The sequence below is a fragment of the Pyxicephalus adspersus genome, chromosome 2, assembly GCF_032062135.1.
Source record: "Pyxicephalus adspersus chromosome 2, UCB_Pads_2.0, whole genome shotgun sequence".
NCBI lineage: Eukaryota > Metazoa > Chordata > Amphibia > Anura > Pyxicephalidae > Pyxicephalus > Pyxicephalus adspersus.
Genome location: NC_092859.1, coordinates 27,227,685 through 27,245,236, shown reverse-complemented (window position 1 = coordinate 27,245,236; position 17,552 = coordinate 27,227,685). Strand labels below are relative to the sequence as shown.

Sequence of the window (17,552 nt, the reverse complement as noted above, 5' to 3'; positions counted from 1 at the left end):
GATTTATAAAGCGCCAACATATTACACAGCGATGTACATTAAATAGGGATTGCAAATGACAGACTAATACAGACAGTGATACAGGAGGAGAGAACCCTGCCCCGAAGAGCTTACAATCTAGTAAGTTTACTTACCCCGAATGAAGGTAGGGCTAACAGCCCAGGTCGTTAATTATATAACGTTTATAAACATGTTTTGTCATATTAATAAATGCATCAAGCTCAAATTTAATCAATACAAGGTTTACCATTACCCTCATTTTAAAGAGATAAGAAAGTCTGACAGTGCCTGCATTCTGGTCTGATAAAGCTGATTATTACAGTTCTCTGTCTGCCAGAGAAAAGGGTAAGATAGGTTTGTGTCCTTCCTCTGAATCATTCAACTATGTGTAATCTAGTGTAATCTGTGTAATCTAATCCCTCGTTGGTAAAGCTAAAGCTTTTTTTAGCAAATACCACCTATTGACTGCAAGTAGTATATATTAAGAATTCCCATAAAATATTTGGAGAAAACCTGACCAAAAAGAAATTTTAAAAAATGTTGTTATTATTTATAGTTTCCCAAGTCCATGGCAGAAGAAGCTGTAAAAGTGGCCCTTGAGGTTGGATATCGACATATTGACTCGGCATTCCTGTATGGTAATGAGGTGGAGGTCGGTCGTGCTATCAACGCAAAGATTGCAGATGGGACGGTGAAGAGAGAGGATGTATTCTACACTGGCAAGGTGATTGTTAATTTATATGTTCATACATGCGTTCATCAATTTTCAAGTGAAGGTAAAGAGAAGGAATAAAACTAATTTGATGGAATTAGACTCATGCTTTGAATTCAACCTTTACCTTGCATAAGTCTGAAGCTAATGTGTTCCAAATGCCAGGTGCAACGCATTATCTTTGGGTGGTCCTCCATACACATGATCTTCTGATCCTTTTATATACATGACTGGGGAATTTGATACACATTTTTGTTTGGGGTGTCCATCATACTTGTGATTGTTGGGTGTATGGGGGGTACTCTATACACATACTTATGTGTAAATGATCATTTGAGGGAGAATTTTATAGATATAACTGTGTGAGGACTCCTTGATATACAAATAAAAACCCTAATTTGTGGAGTTTAACTAAACCAAAGTCTAGGTTTGTCTGTTGTATACACATAGCACCATACATTTCTAATGCAAATATTATTTTTTTCTTCCAGCTCTGGAATACTTTTCATGTTCCCAATTTGGTTCGCCCAGCACTTGAGAGATCTTTAAAGGATTTGAATCTGGATTATATGGACTTGTTCCTCATTCACACTCCTCTTGAGCTCAAGGTTTGTGTTGCAATGAAAAAGAGAACATTACTCCGGTGACTGTTTAATTTCCTTAAATCTAAAAAAAATCAAACTGACATTAGATGGAAATTTTCCATGTTCAGTTTGTAATGTGTCCAGGTAAATCTTTTAGTTAGTAAAAGGAAACGATATTTCTTTTTTTAAAAGGCAACAGGTACTTAACCTGAAAATAACCTGAAAATAACCTGAAAAAAATTATGTTGTTTTTGCGTTTAGATATCAAGCACCCTAGAGGTCTCCTTGCTAACAGAGTTTCCAACCATTTTTTCTCTTTCTAAAGATGTTTGGCTGGAAATATTTAAACCTTCCTATTTGTGTGAAACAACAAGATAGACAACTGTCTATGTGTGGAGAACAATATAATCATCCAAAGGGTGGTTCACCACCAATCACAAACGAAATTTGGGTTTTTGGAATTTATTGTCATTATGGTCATCAAACACTTTTTTCCTGTTCGTTATTTAGCCTGGTGATGATCTCTTCCCAAAAGACGAAAATGGAAAACCGATCTATAACAACACAGACCTTCGGGACACATGGAGGGTATTGAATTCTTTTTTCCCAAAATTAGGTATTTGCAGGTTGTGACAATTTAGGGTCACTACATGCCTATTGTTCTGAATTTATTGCTATTTTTATAATCCCAGGCCATGGAGGACTGTAAAGAAGCTGGACTGGCCAAGTCCATCGGCGTCTCAAACTTCAACAGTAGCCAGCTTAATCTTATTCTAAACATGCCGGGGCTGAGATACAAACCAGTCTGTAACCAGGTAATGTAAAAGGAAAACTAAACATGCTTAAGAATACATGTTTCTTAAAGGGAAACTACAACATATTTTTATTAGTACACGTTATACAGATATTTAACGCTAATATCTAACGCTATCTAACGCTAATTATTTAGGTTTAAACCCCTGGACATTTTTTTTGTCTTTTGGAGTCCTGAGGACTCTACTGGTGAGATATTTGCACAAGTTCTGTGCCCACTATGAGGGCCTCCAACCATCCCTGCTAGATAGGTATAGCCTATAGCTTATAAAATATAAAAAATATAAATGCAAAATTTTTGTAATGTAATAATAAAAAAGTATCCTTACGCTTGCAGAAAAATGCTTTTTAAGGGTGCAGTTTTGAGTTTTTATACAAAAGGTCCTAGCAGTCCTTAAAAATACAGTTTAAATGTGTTTAAAGTCTGCTCATGCCTTTGCACCCTCAGCATGTACCAGGAATTGGGGGGGTAGGGTATGGATATCATGACTTTTGACACAAGTTACAGTATGTTATATAACATAATAGTACTAGGAATACAAAAAAAGCCGTAAATAGCAAAAACATTGCAAAGATAAAACTCATATATTTTTGAGTCTCACTCTCAAAAATATAGGAGCTGGTGTTTTTTTTTTTAGCAATCTGTTTATAAAGAATTGATATTTACCTTTTTATTAAAGAAATCTGCAGGCTGTTATCAACTTGTGTAAAACCATACCTTTCTCACCAGCCAATAAGCCATCTGTTTTACTTTGCATAAAATGTAAACCAATTATCACTGGGAGCCGATTAAAAAAAACAACATTATGAAACATGTTATACCTGCACACATAAACCACTGACATTTAGGCACATTAAATCATATAATTATGAAATGATGCCTTCCTCCACATCTAGGTAGAGTGTCATCTATATCTGAACCAAAGTAGGATGCTGGAATTTTGCAAGTCACGCGACATGCTGCTGGTGGCCTATGGAGTCCTGGGCTCCACCCGAGATCGGAACTGGTAAGCAAAACCCAGAAGATATCTTTGAACTTTAATTTAATAGTTATAAATAAATATATGAAAAAATATTCATATGTCACTATATAAAGCAACAGTGTTATGTTTTAGCATGCTTTAGCAAGGTTCTTTTTGAGCTCTGGTGCAGTGACTTGCCTAGATTACATGACCTCCAAACCCCTTACAACTAACACATAGGGAGATATGATGGTTTGAACACATTGCCCCTGATTCATCAATAAAATCCGCGCTCGCTAATGCGCGAGCGATCATCCGATTCTGCTTGATGAATCAGGGGCATTGAGTTGTTAGGCTGCTGAATACGACAAGCAGCCTTGACTCACTCCTATGTCACCTATATCCCCAGTAGGGATGCTCTGGAATTCTCGCAAAAATTTCCTCAAACTTTAGAGGGTTCGGCGAAATTTCAATGAACCGATTTTGCAAAACCATCGGAAGATCTAGGAAACTTTAACAGGAGGATTCACAGGGAATTAATTAACCTCTAGTGCCAGGGATATTCTGAATGAATACGGCCGCCTCAGGCTAAAACATATATTACATATATATATAAATTTACATATATATATATATATATATTTACTAAATAAACAATTTTTAACAACCTAATTTTCACTGTAGAACCGGGAAGGCAAAAAAAAGACAACACACCACCAATGGATATTTTTGGTCTCCAGGCGCACCCCCTTGCCTCTTACCAACATTCCATCATCAACCAGACCCTGCCTTCCCCGGACCTCAATCACCCCAACCCAACCAAACTTACCAACAAACTACCCAAAGTTCAGGGCAGGTGGGTGGGAAGCTCACTCTAGCTAACCAACTACCAATGCCCCCTCTTTCTGCCCAGCCCTTTTTAACTCGCTGACATCTCTCCACCCCTAATGATCACCCCACCATAACCCACACCCTTTTCCTCCTGCCTTTATCCTATCATGGCTGTTTCCATTAGCACCCAGTCATGAAGCCCTGTGCCTATACTGTCTTTATTTCTTGTTGGCTCCGGACCTGCGTTTACACACACACAGCTATCACACTGTGCTGCAGGTGACATCTTTGTACATGCCCACAATACACATACACAAGTACTATTTCAGGCCGATCAAGTTAGTATAACATGGGACCTGGCTGTGGGGGCCCTCATGCAGCTGCAGATGCCCCAACCCAATATATCCGCCCCTGTTTCTTGGTTCCTAAACAAAAATGACACCATCCTTCTGTAGAGAAAAGCAGGTAAAGACATTTTCAGGGGAAGTACTGTGAAAAGTAATAAATACTTAGAAGTGTTACTTATACGTGTTATATTATGTAGCAAGCATGTAATTGACATAAAATATATCTGATGCTAGGCAAAATTAAAGCTGCAAAGCTTTTGGCAGCCTGTCTGGAAGAACCATAAAATGTCAACTCTTTTATATTCCATACTATACCAATGTTGTCTTTCCAAAAGCCGCAAACTGTCTGCCTGTAAATAAACTCTGTGCTAAGAACACTACAAAATAATCCATGGTGTGTCTTGTAGGATTGATCAAAGTGCACCCATCCTGCTCGAAGACCCTGTACTCAATGTCATCGCTAAAAAACATGGCCGAACTCCTGCAGAGGTTGCCATGAGGCACTTATTACAGAAAGGCATTGTTGTCCTTGCTAAAAGCTTCAAACCAGAAAGGATCAAACAGAACCTGAAGGTTTGTATTATAAGTAATTGTGGGCTGTGTATTTGTAGCTATTGACAGCAGCTAAAGAATATTGGTAGCCCTTTGCATATAAAACATTTTTTCCTATACTTGCCAATTCATTCTTTCAAATATCATATATTTACTTACACTTTAAACATTATGCCTGTTTTTTATAGTAAGTTTTCCAATGCTAACCGACAATTGAAATCATTTTTTTACTCAATTGCAAGGCCACTTGTGTTATCAAAACTAATTGGAGGGGTGGGAGTTGGGGGTTGTGAGAACATGCCTTTAGGAGAAATCATGTAAACAAAATTTCATGTAGTTTTCGATAAACCAAAGTTAACGTGTGTTCAGAAAAACACATTTTTTTAAAGCTACTCACTGACCTTTTGAATTACGTCCCAAAAACATGGTATCATAACCAAAATTAGTAGGAAAATCTGAGAAAGAAGGGACTGGGAACATATCCCAAGTGATTAAAAAACCATAACCTTGTAGTTTTATATATATATATATATATATATATATATATTTTGAACTATTTTTTCACTTAGGAAAGGTCGCCCTCACCTTCCCTTCTTCCCCACCCCTCAGAAGTAATTTTGGTGATTGCATGTTACCTGGCTTTTGAGCTTTGGAAAATAGGGCGGCAGCTTCAGCATCATTTTTTTTTACTGCACACACATATACGGTAGACTCGTAGCCGTGCTCCCACTACGCCTACCTATACAGCTTTGATAGATGAAGGCCTTATCAGGGGACATGGTGAAGTCTTTACCAAAAGACCAAAGAAATGCTTTGCCTGGATCTTCACTATCACACATTATTACTTATACTTGTTGGTTCAGGAAAGTGGAAGTTATGCAAATAATGGTGTATTTATGGAATTAAATTTTTGCTTTTTTTCAGGTCTTCTAATTTGAGCTAAGTGAGGAAGAAATAAAATCTCTTGATGCACTGAACCAGAACCTGAGATATGTAACAATTGATGTGTAAGTAACAGGAAGAAGTCAGCTTTCACTGCACTGATCATCCATCCTAGCAGTTATTTCATTTAAGACCTTTTGGCCCTGATGTGTAATTTGGGTTCTCCACTTCCATGACAACTCTGCACCACGGCTGTTAGTGTTCTAATTTTGAAAACCCCCATCATTTAGGACAGGGGGCGGCAAACTTTTTGGCTCAGGGGCCACAAAGGGTTCTAAAATTTGGAGCCGCTGAAGTTGAGAGAAAGTTCAACGAGCCAGATAAAAAGCCTAAGGGACTATAGCTCAGGGGTCGTAGTTTGCCCATGCTTGATTTAGGACAAGCTCTTCCACATCAGGAGCTCCCCTCCTTCCTTGGCATCAAGAACATCACTTTTCATTAGAGTTCTGCCCCTGACATCCTTTACTTTTACATCATGTAATGTAGAGCCAGGAAGAGGAAGCCAGTGGTAAATGATCTCCTTTTCCATTGAGTGGCCAGAGAGTAATAATAATGAGGAGGGGCTCTGCAAGCCCCATGGATTAAATGACCTGAACTCCTAACCTTGGCCTTACTCCACTGCATCCTAGTTATATTTTGCTTTAGGACAGAACTAAACCCAAAAAATAAAAATTGTGACCAGGCAGGTCCATTATTGCAGAAGGGACGGAATGTCCCACCCGCAATAAAATAACCTTACCTGCCTGATCATATTTTTTTTTTAAATGAGCTCACCTGTTCCTATTCTATTGTGGGTACGACCATTCTTCCATCTTCTTGGCTGGGCTAGTATGATGTATCTCCTGTGCAGGCACATAGGAATGTACTTAGGGCCAGCAGCTGCAGCTCAGGATTTTTTGACTGCTTAGGATCGTGATCAGGCAGGTAAGAATGCCTTTTGCAGAAGAGACACTGTCTGTCCCTTTCTCCAATAAAGCTCTGCCTGATCCCAAATTTTAAAAACAGAACTATACCTGTAACCCAGCCAGCCCACCTAGAATTGGATGCGTCAGGGCTGTAATTATTATAAGGAAAAGGTAATGGTTGTTCCAGGCCCACCGTTCCAGAGGATCCACCATTAGCCTCAGGTTTGTCATCTGACAAACCATAAAGTATTAATGACCAGCAAATTGGGTTAGTTTTGAGAGTTAGTGAAAATAACAAATCCATTCTGATATGTGACAAAACACAGCAACAGAAACATTGTCAGAAAAAGCCAATAAAAAGCTGTCTATAAGCTCCAGTCCAGTGAATGGTTAGACTGAAATGATCCCATCAGTCTTCTGCACAGGGCAAAAGCATTTCCTTCCCCCAGTGATTGAACAGCAAAAGTGTAAATCTGTAGAAAGCAAGAGGTTATTAGTATTTACAAAGGGATTTTCTGTTTAGGAAGAATGGCGTGTATTACCTTATTTCAGCCTGCAAGGGTTACTGCAGTATTAATCATGCTTCCTATGGTTTGTATATTGTTATAAATACACACAATGGACCATTGTTTGTATGCTAAATAAAAATATAGTCTGACATACCAAATATCAACAACCTGTTCTCCAATTTCCAGTTTTCCAATTTAACAAAATATTCCCAAGTTTTTCCAATCCCGAAAGTAATCTCATCTGTGTAAAAACACAATTGCCCCTATTTTAGTATAGTTTGTACTAATGACTGCCCTTATGCATAGTTCATATACTGTAAAACTTGTATAGGAAACAAAACATTTTGCAGATTAAGTAAGGAATATTTTTATCTTTAAACGGGAAAATATTTTACAGCAAAGGGTAAATTTGTATCCTAACTCTACTTTACCAGTCCATGATGGTGCGCAATTCCTCCCACGACACATACAATGGGACATTATTACTTCCACTGGCTGCAATGATTGGGCATTCTTCTTCTTCTGTCTGTTCACAGGCACTAGATTATCTTTTACGCCTACTGAACACCAACAATGGGGCATTATTTATTCCCAGTCACCAAATCTCCCCTTCCTAGTGAACTGACCAATGTTTGGAAAGATAGAAATTCCACAAAACTGGCAAAGGTGTTATCCGGGGAACATGTGGTGTTTTGCGCAGGCTTGGATGCTTGGAAAAAAACAACAGCATATTGTTCTTTTTCTTGCAGATGGAAAGACCATCCCAGATACCCATTCTTCGAATTCTGATAGAGAATGGAGATTCTGTGCTGTATCTCTTACAACATTACAACCTATGAAGTCATATATATATTCACATAACACATTCATTTTGGAATCATTTTGGAGTAATGTATTCTAAGATTGAGAACAAAAAGTTGTACTCTGTATAACTAACAATAAAGGATGTGTATTTTCTCATTAAGGGCAATGTTTTACTGTCATTTGTAGAGCACTGTAAGAAATGTACTCAATGGTTGCTCTTCCTCTGAGCTCCAAAGGGCTGTCAGTGGAATTACAGCAAAAACCACCGTAATATTTTCCAGAAGTGGTTTACATTTTAAGGAATATCTAAGGATAAAAAGTATTTTTCATTTGAACAATGTAAATCGTTAATAGCCCCTAGAACATTAATTTTTGCCATTTGTGCTTCATCTGGGAGAATCCCCATCACTTATCACATCATCATAGGTATTGGATTAGCCAGACCCCTCTATATAAATGTGGGTCACAAGCTGAGCTTTTTTTCTCCCCTAAGCTAGCTAAATTGTGCCCCCACCCTTCTCTGGCCAATAACAGCCCTTCACAATGACCCATGCACCATGGGAAAAAAATCACAAACATTTAAATTTTACATACATTTACTGCCCAAATAATGGAACATGTGAACACATAGGAAATAATGCCCATATGGCTTGTTCACTTGGGAAGATATACTCTAGTTCTGTATCGGGTTCACAATGTAAACTCAGCCAACTGCCATCATGTTGTTGTTTGTCCATAGCAGTGCACAGGCCATTGGTGAAGAAGTGAGTAGAAAAGATAATTGCCTTTTTTTTGTTCCATTTCTTCCATTTGATTGGAGTGGTCTTTTTTTACTTCGTTTCCTATAAATGCAACAGTAAGTTTCTTTAAAGTGAGATTTCCAGTTAAGACAGCTGTTATTAGAACAAATTATTGTAACGTATTACCACTGAAAAAAAAGGAAATGGGTTGTGGCATTGCAGGCACATTGGGCCTGATTTATTAAAGCTCTCCAAGGCTGGAGAGGATATACTCTCACCAGTAAACCTGGGTGATCCAGCAGACCTGGAATCTTACTGGGGTGAGATGTTTGTTTCGAGGTCTTCATACCTAATGTTTTTTATATAATTATTTGTCCAGAGGTTTATGTATATCTGTGAGCCAGTCACTTGCAACACAATGGTGAGTTTTATGTGACCAAGTAAGCCACTGCAATGTAGACACATCAGCTTTTCACCATAGGTATGCAGTGGGAAAAAGACCTGTTAAAGCCCCACCACTTTAAAAGGCACATCCTCTTTTTTGGAAGTTTTTTGTAATTTTTTGGAAAGGTGGCGACCCTACAATAATATTCTTAAAGTAGCATAAAATACAAACTACTAAATTGGGCATGTAACTTTTTAAAAATACATGTCATTTGTAGAGGAGTCAAAGTAAATAAAGGAATCTAAGAGGTATAAAGTGCAATAAACTTGACAGAGGTCATGTGTCTGCAGCTTTACAAATAAAAAGTCTGATTACTTTACAGTGCCAAAAATGTTGACATGCACATCAAGGACAGCGTAAGAGCTGCTCTACAAGACAACTACTGAAAAAAATGTATTTTTAATGGAAGGTGGTAAAATAAATTGTCTCTGCCCGCAAGGTGTGGGGGACTTTCTTTGGTACAAAATAAAAGTATGTTGACATAAATATTAAAATTAAAATACTGCAACACAAGCTCCTCATTACATACAGAACATTAGCTGGCAGTACAACTGGGTTACTATCAGTTGATCAAACACAGATTAGCTTGAGCCAAGAGGAGGGATCATTCTGGGTAAAAACTGACCTATAAACATTTAGTAAAACAAGAACATCTGCAGAACACAGAAAAGCTGGACAACTGAATAATCATGGCCTTAACAAAAGATTCTTATGTCTTAATGAACGATGGGCATGACATGAAATGATATCTTGCTCAAAGTAGCCAATCCAACAGAAGATAGCACAATGTGGTCCTAAAGGGACGGATATGGTCAGCAACAATAATAAGGTAGGATATAGCATTTAAACCAATGCTAATTGGTATTAAGGGGCCAAAATATGCCAAGAAAATATCCCTACACCATTACACCATCAACCTGAACCACTGATACAAGACAGAATAGATTTAAAACTCCTAATCCCCTTTTTATCTTTTGCAAAATTACTTACCTTTTAGATTGCAAGCTTGTTTGGGCAGGGTCCTGTATCATAGTTTTACTATTTCTATAAAATATTGTAACTTGTATTCCCCCATGTATTTATTATACAGTGTGGAATATTATGGTGGAGCTTTATAAATTGTGTTAAAATGCCTCATTGTTTCTTATATGTAACAAGGAACTCCAATGATAAAAGCTTTCCTTTGTTCTCATCAGATTTTGAATTTAAAATATATAGAAAATGATATAAAACAGGAGATTGGGGAATCTACAACTCCAATGGTGACTGTGAAAAGAAACTGAAAACTAAAAGGGTGAAAGACTGGTTGCTCAGAAGCATCATAATCATAGCAGCACAGATAGATAGATAGCTAGATAGATAGCTAGATAGATAGATAGATAGATAGATAGATAGATAGATAGATAGATAGATAGATAAATAGATTTTTAAAAGTCTTAAAATTTAAAAATGTTATAATATTTGATTACAGGGCAGGTAAACAGGTTTTAGTCATTAATTATAAAAAGTTTATAAGCATTTTTTGTTATATTGATACATTTATCAGCTTGTATTTAATCAATTCGAGGTTTGTCCATTACCCCCAATTTAAAGAGATAAGAAAGTCTGACGTGCCTGCATTCTTGTCTGAAGAAGCTGATTTATTACTGTTCTGTTTTTTGCTAGAGAAAAGGGAGAGATAGGTTTGTGTCCTTCCTCTGAATTATTTAGCTATGTATTTATTCTAATCCCCCTTTAGAACAGCTTAAGTTGTTCAGCAAATACCACCTTTTGACTGCAAGTAGTATATTTAAAATATTAACATAAAATATTTAAAGATTACCTGACCAAAGAGAAGTAAAAAAAATCTTGCTTTTTCTAGTTTCCCAAGTCCATGGCAGAAGAAGCTGTAAAAGTGGCCCTTGAGGTTGGATATCGTCACATTGACTCGGCATTCCTGTATGGTAATGAGGTGGAGGTCGGTCGTGCTATCAACGCAAAGATTGCAGATGGGACAGTGAAGAGAGAGGATGTATTCTACACTGGCAAGGTGATTGTTCATATATATATGTAAAAATTACATATTAATAAACATGAATATCTCAAATAAACAAATATAAACAACATCCAAAATGAAAAAATGGCACGTTTCAAAGGAAAAAGTTCATACATTTGCTTAACAGTCTTCAAGTGAAGTAAATGCAAAGAGAAAAGAAAAGGAATATAACTCACTCTTTGGAATAGTACTCACCATTTGAATTGGACCTTTTCCTTGCATGAGAAGGAAAGTGTGAAGCTAGTATGTTCCAAATGCCAGGTGGAACTCCCCTAAGCAAATTCCTTCAATCAGTTAATCCAATAAAAAATACACACAAAAAAAGATACATGGGGTAAAACCGACACATTTATTTAAAGAACATAAAATATTTAACTTACAAAAGCAAACCATATAGCTCATTCTTTATATCATCTACTGAGATATTGTGCATTCAAATCTAGACAACTGATCAGAAATGATGTACAGTCCTTCTGTCTGTAATAAATGTGCTAATGTCTTCATGATTCCATTATCCATTATTAAATAACATCATATTGGAGGATCCAGCTGTTGCAGGATTGTGTTTCCCAAGCCCACAGACGCCACCAAAGTATAAGTTATTATTATTGTTATTGAACAGGATTTATATAGCGCCAACATATTACACAGAGGTGTACATTAAATAGGGGTTGCAAATGACAGACAGATACGGACAGTGACACAGGCGGAGGAGAGGATCCAGCCCCAAAGAGCTTACAATATAGGAATTATCTTGGGAACAATAATCAGTGACCAGTAACTAACCAGTTTTCCCTAGAGGTTGTTTTTTTCCAAGGGTATCTGCCAACAGACCAATGTCCCACACTATTGGTTTGTGGGTCCTTTATATACATGACTGTGGGTGGGGAGTTTATTAAACACATGATAATTTGGGGTAGCCCTCCATACACATGTTCCGGACTACTTGATACACTCTATGTATCTACCTGCGCCTTCTTTACACATGATTGTCTGTTAGGTCCTAGCTTACACATAATTGTTCGGGGAATATTAACTACACATAACTGCTTATCTGGTTTGTTGTACATATCCTTATTCAGGGGTGTACGCAATACACATATTGTTATTAGGGGCTCCTTTATACATACTTGTTAAACCATTTTTTGATTCAAATTATTGTTTGGGTAGTTCATTTTACTTATTATTGTTTGAGGTGACCCCCATACACATGATATTTAAGGGTTACCCATACAGATTATCTTCTGATGAGTTCTTTATATAAATGATTGACTGGGGAATTTATTATACTTTGTTGTTTGGGTGTCTTTCATACTCATGATCGATGGGTGTATGGGGGGGGGTATTCTATACACATATTTATATGTGTATGACCGTTTGGGGGAGTTCTTTACACACATACCTATGTGTGGACTCTTTGATATACATAAAAACACTAATTTGTGGAGTTTAACTAGACTGAAGTCCAAGTTTTTTCTATTGTGTACACAAAGCACCATACATTGCGAATGCAGGGAACAATTATTGATTTTTTTCATAAGGTAGAAAACAACGGTTGTTTTCAAAATATCTACATCAACAATATATTAAATTCACAATTTTATATTTAAATTATTCTTTTTTAAAAAGTAATTATTGTACATAATAATCTCTTGAATGTTTTACATTTTTTAGATGCCACATCATTTACCTGTACTATCCTTTGGCACTTCTTTTTTGCCTATATTGATTTTTGTCTTCCAGCTCTGGAGTACTTTTCATGTTCCCAGTAGGGTTCAGCCAGCACTTGAGAGATCTTTAAAGGATTTGAATCTGGATTATATGGACTTGTTTCTCATCCACACCCCTCTTGAGTTCAAGGTTGGTGTTGCTAACAAAAAGTGAACATTACTCTGGTGACTGTTTAAATTTCTTAAATCTAAAAAAATCAAACTGACCAGTCATTTGTTAGAAATATTCAGTTTGTAATGTGTCCAGGTAAAACTTCCAGTTAGTGAAATAAAGCTTTATTTCTGGCAAATGGCTACAGGTATTTGCAGAAAATGTACTTAATCTAGTTGCAACAACAATATGACAGGGCTAGTAAGTGCAACATTACATTACATTTTTGTTCTTGAGCCATAAAGTTCTGAAGCCCAAGCACCTTCGAAGTCTCCCTGCTAACAGGGAGATCTTCGGCTTGAGTTCCTCAAAACTTTCTATGTGTATGAAACCATAGGTTAGAAAATTGTCTATGTGTGGAGAAATAAACAAATAAAACAAATAAAAATTGGGATTTTTTAATTTAATGTCACTAAGGTCTTCAAAGACTTTTTTCTGTCCATTATTTAGCCTGGTGATGATCTCTTTCCTACGGACAAAAATGGAAAACCCATCTATAACAACACCGATCTTCGGGACACGTGGAGGGTATTGAATTTTTTTACCAAGATTAAGTATTTGCAGGTTGTGACAATTTAGGGTGACTACATGACTATTGTTTTTAAATTATTCCTCTTTTTATAATCCTAGGCCATGGAGGACTGTAAAGAAGCTGGACTGGTCAAGTCCATTGGCGTCTCAAACTTCAACAGTAGCCAGCTTAATCTTATTCTAAACATGCCGGGGCTGAGATACAAACCAGTCTGTAACCAGGTAATGGCTTTTTAAAGAAAAACATATTTTTATTAGTACACATTATACTGATAATAAATGCTATATTGATTATTCAGGTCATTTATCGATTTAAATCCCTTGACATTTTGTTTTGTCTTTTGGAGTCCTGAGAACTGGTGAGATTTTTGCACTGTGTTGTGCCCACTGCCTCCAACCATCCCTGCTAGATATTTGGAGCTTCTAGATTTCACTGTTAAAACATCAATGAGATATAAAAAAAAATTACATAGCTTTTCAATGTAATAATAAAAAAGTAACTTTATGCTACCTAGTACATAAAATACTAGGGATACTTACATACATGCCATAATTAGGAAATCCAGCACTTATATTCTTGCTCTCTAATAAACATATTCACACACTTTCAAATATAGGCACTGTTTTTTTTTTTTGTTCTTTTTAACAACCTGCTTAAAAAAACTTGATAGCTAACCCTTTTTTTTAAGACATATGAAGGATGTCATCTACTATTGGAAATACCATACCTATTTAACATCTTTTTCATTAGGCATAGAATGTAATGGAGAGAACCTTAGCAAGTTAACACTGGAAGCTGGTTAACAAATCAGACATATGTAACATGCAATACTGGCACACATACACCACTGACATTTAAGCACACTGAATCATATAATCATGAAATGATGCCTTCCCCCATATCCAGGTAGAGTGCCATATATACCTGAACCAAACAAGGATGCTGAAATTCTGCAAGTCACATGATATTGTGCTGGTAGCCTATGGAGTCCTAGGTTCCACCCGAGATCAGGACTGGTAAGCCGAACTCTGAAGATATCCTTAAACTTTTAATTTTCCATTTTAAATTATTAAATACATTTCTGAAGTTCAGAATTCCACTGCATGATTTCCCACAGCACTCCTTGAAACTGATCTATAGTGTGTTTTTTAGGGTTGACCAAAGTGCACCCATCCTGCTAAAAGACCCTGTACTCAATGTCATTGCCAAAAAACATGGCCGAACTCCGGCAGAGGTGGCCATGAGGCACTTATTACAGAAAGGCATTGTTGTCCTTGCTAAAAGCTTCAAACCAGAGAGGATAAAACAGAACCTGAAGGTTTGTATTGTAGGTAATTGTCAGATGTGTATTTTTAGCTATTGCTATATTTGATGCTATAAATTCGTGCTTTATTTTTTTACTGCCATGAAGTTGAAAAGTTGTCAGATAGCTTTAAAAGCACCTTTACTAATTATAACTGTATTTACAGAACTACATGCTTTAGTCTATTGGGCAAATCACCACAGACCCATTGATCCTCCACAGTGTAAAATAATTTAGTGGAAAAACAATAATTTAAATAGAAACTATACTCTGGTGGGTGGAAAACCATACATTGGTGGGTGGTGAGCTTCTGCCGTCAGTGAATAGATTAAGCAAAGGCTACCAGGAGCCAGGGTTTTATTGCACTTCTGGTGACTTTTTGTTTTTTGAGTTTAGGTCCATTTTAAGAAAGCACACACATAGACTGTAGACATGTAGCCAGGGCACCCACCACACCTACCTATACAGCTTAGACAGATGAAGACCTAATCACATAACATGGTGAAGTCTTTATTAAAAGACCAAAGAAATGCTTAGCCTGGATCTTCACTATCACACATTATTACTTATACTTGTTGGTTATGTAAATGACGGTGTGCTTATGGAGTGAAATTTTTGCCTTTTTCAGGTCTTCGAATTTGAGCTAAGTGAAGAAGAAATAAAATCTCTTGATGCACTTAATCAGAACCTGAGATATGTAAATACTGATATGTAAGTTACAGGAAGAAGTCAGCTTTCACTGTACTGAACATCCTAGCAGTGGCATCGCTACAGATCTATGGGTCCCAATGCACTATTTGGATCATCCTCTTCATAAGCAACTCTGTACCATGACTGATGGTGTTCTATCTGTGGGACCTTCTGCTAATTTTTGACAAGAACCCACCATTTAGGACAAGCTCCTTAATATCAGGAGCATCCCCTCCTGTTTACGTCAGCGTTCTCCCTTTGCCATTAGGAATCTTTACATCATCTAATTCAGAACCAAGAAAAGGAAGTGTTAGGGCTATGTCCATTGGCAGGTGACGCAAGAATACCTGGGGTGCAGAGTCTAAGAGTCTTCCAGTGTTCACCAGAGCACCCTGCAAGGAATGATGAGTCCCTAACCCTAGTGGAAACATGACTGCTTTGCTGTGGGGAGAACACTAGGTCATGGCCACCAGGTAAATGAGACAAAAGGTTTCAGTGTAGTGACAGCCAAGATCAGGAACTCTTCTCATTGGCTGATGCACGCAGTCTGGAATCCCTTTCAGCTGTGCACAGTCCCAGAGTATGTGCAGAGGATGCTAGAAAAAGCACATCTTTGCACAGCTAAAGGGAGGGCGAGGATGCTAAAAGCTGCTGGACGGATGTTCTGTGGGCAGAGTGGAAAGAAGAAGCCAGTGGTAAATGATCTCCTCTTTCATCTCTGTGTACACCAGTGAGCAGTCAGACAGTGGTCATGGGCAGAGGCCCAACAGGTTCTCTCTTAATTGAGACCTCTACAACCCTGGTTCTTAATAATTGCTGAATACGTAAAGCATTTAGGTACTTTTTCTGTTCCTAGAGGTAATAATTGAATCGAAAATCCATTAGACTAGAGGGGAAATTTTGACTTTTATTTGTGCTGGTGCAAAATTCCTCCCACAATGATTTGGCAATTTTCCCTCCCATTGGCACCTACAATGAATTTCTATGCTACCATCAACGATAGGCTTTTTTCTTCTTCCAACTGTTCACAGGCACTAGGTCATCTTTTACTCTTACTAAACACCAACCATGAGGCATTTTGTATTCCCACTCACAAAAGCTCCCTTCTCCAATGAACTGACCAATTGTTTGGAAAGATAGGGGTTCACCAAAACAGGGCTACTGGAGACTGGAATAATATTGCCATTGATTTCTTGTGCAATGATCAATTGGTGGTGTAATAACTAGTTTATAGTAGAGAGCAAATATGCCAAGTTTAGATTGTGCTGGAATTGTGGAATTCGGCAAACACTGCCAAAGAAGTTATCCAGGGAACATGTGGTGTTTAGCCCAGACAGGAATCCTTGGAAACAACATTAAACAACATCATATTGTTCTTTGTCTTGCAGGTGGAAAGACCATCCCAAATACCCATTCTTAGAAGTCTGACAGAGAATGGAGAATTTGTGCTGTATCACTTACAACATGCCCACTATAAAAGTCATTTATACTCACATATAAAATTCTTATCATTTTGGAGTAATATGTTCTAAGAATGAGACGAAAGAATTGTGTTCTATATAACTAACAATAAAGCATGTGTATTTTCTCATAAAGGGCAATGTTTTACTATCATTTATACACCACTGTTATAATTATACTCATTATCAGCTCTTCCTCTGAGCTCTAAAGGGATGAGAGTGGAATTACAACAAGACCATCACAATATGTTGTAAAAGTGACTTACACTCTAAGTCAGGGGTCAGCAAACCCTGGCCTTTAGGCCAGATACGGCCTAGCCAGTAGTCGGTTCCGGCCTAACGCCCCCCCTGGTCGATCCGGCCTAATCCCAGCCAGCAGGGGTCAGCAACCGCCCCTGCGCAGCCGCATGCGGCTTCTGAGCCTCCTTGTTATGCCTCTCTTCCCTATTTACCGCAGCCGGAGTTAACACTTGGGCCACCGAGGTAAGGGGACATTCCCTCTCCT

The 17,552-nt window shown here is 37.6% G+C and overlaps 1 protein-coding gene across 2 annotated transcripts in view; it reads left to right on the top strand.

The window, feature by feature from the left end:
* The window catches only part of LOC140323242 (aldo-keto reductase family 1 member C3-like), a 19,672-nt gene extending 2,490 nt beyond the window's left edge, over positions 1–17,182 (top strand). Inside the window, exons 2-9 of one of the 2 annotated variants that reach the window (XR_011919321.1) lie at positions 557–724; positions 1,204–1,320; positions 1,807–1,884; positions 1,989–2,111; positions 3,007–3,116; positions 4,657–4,822; positions 5,726–5,808; positions 7,907–8,121. Coding sequence is in view for 1 of the 2 variants with exons in the window: in XM_072400144.1 (XP_072256245.1) it covers positions 11,008–11,175; positions 12,925–13,041; positions 13,513–13,590; positions 13,693–13,815; positions 14,501–14,610; positions 14,747–14,912; positions 15,526–15,608; positions 16,976–17,015 (885 nt within the window). In the remaining variant the exon portion in view is untranslated. Of the gene's footprint in view, positions 1–556; positions 725–1,203; positions 1,321–1,806; positions 1,885–1,988; positions 2,112–3,006; positions 3,117–4,656; positions 4,823–5,725; positions 5,809–7,906; positions 8,122–11,007; positions 11,176–12,924; positions 13,042–13,512; positions 13,591–13,692; positions 13,816–14,500; positions 14,611–14,746; positions 14,913–15,525; positions 15,609–16,975 lie in introns of those variants that run through there. The other variant, XM_072400144.1, reaches the window with a different exon arrangement.
* Positions 17,183–17,552: the final 370 nt, after the last annotated feature.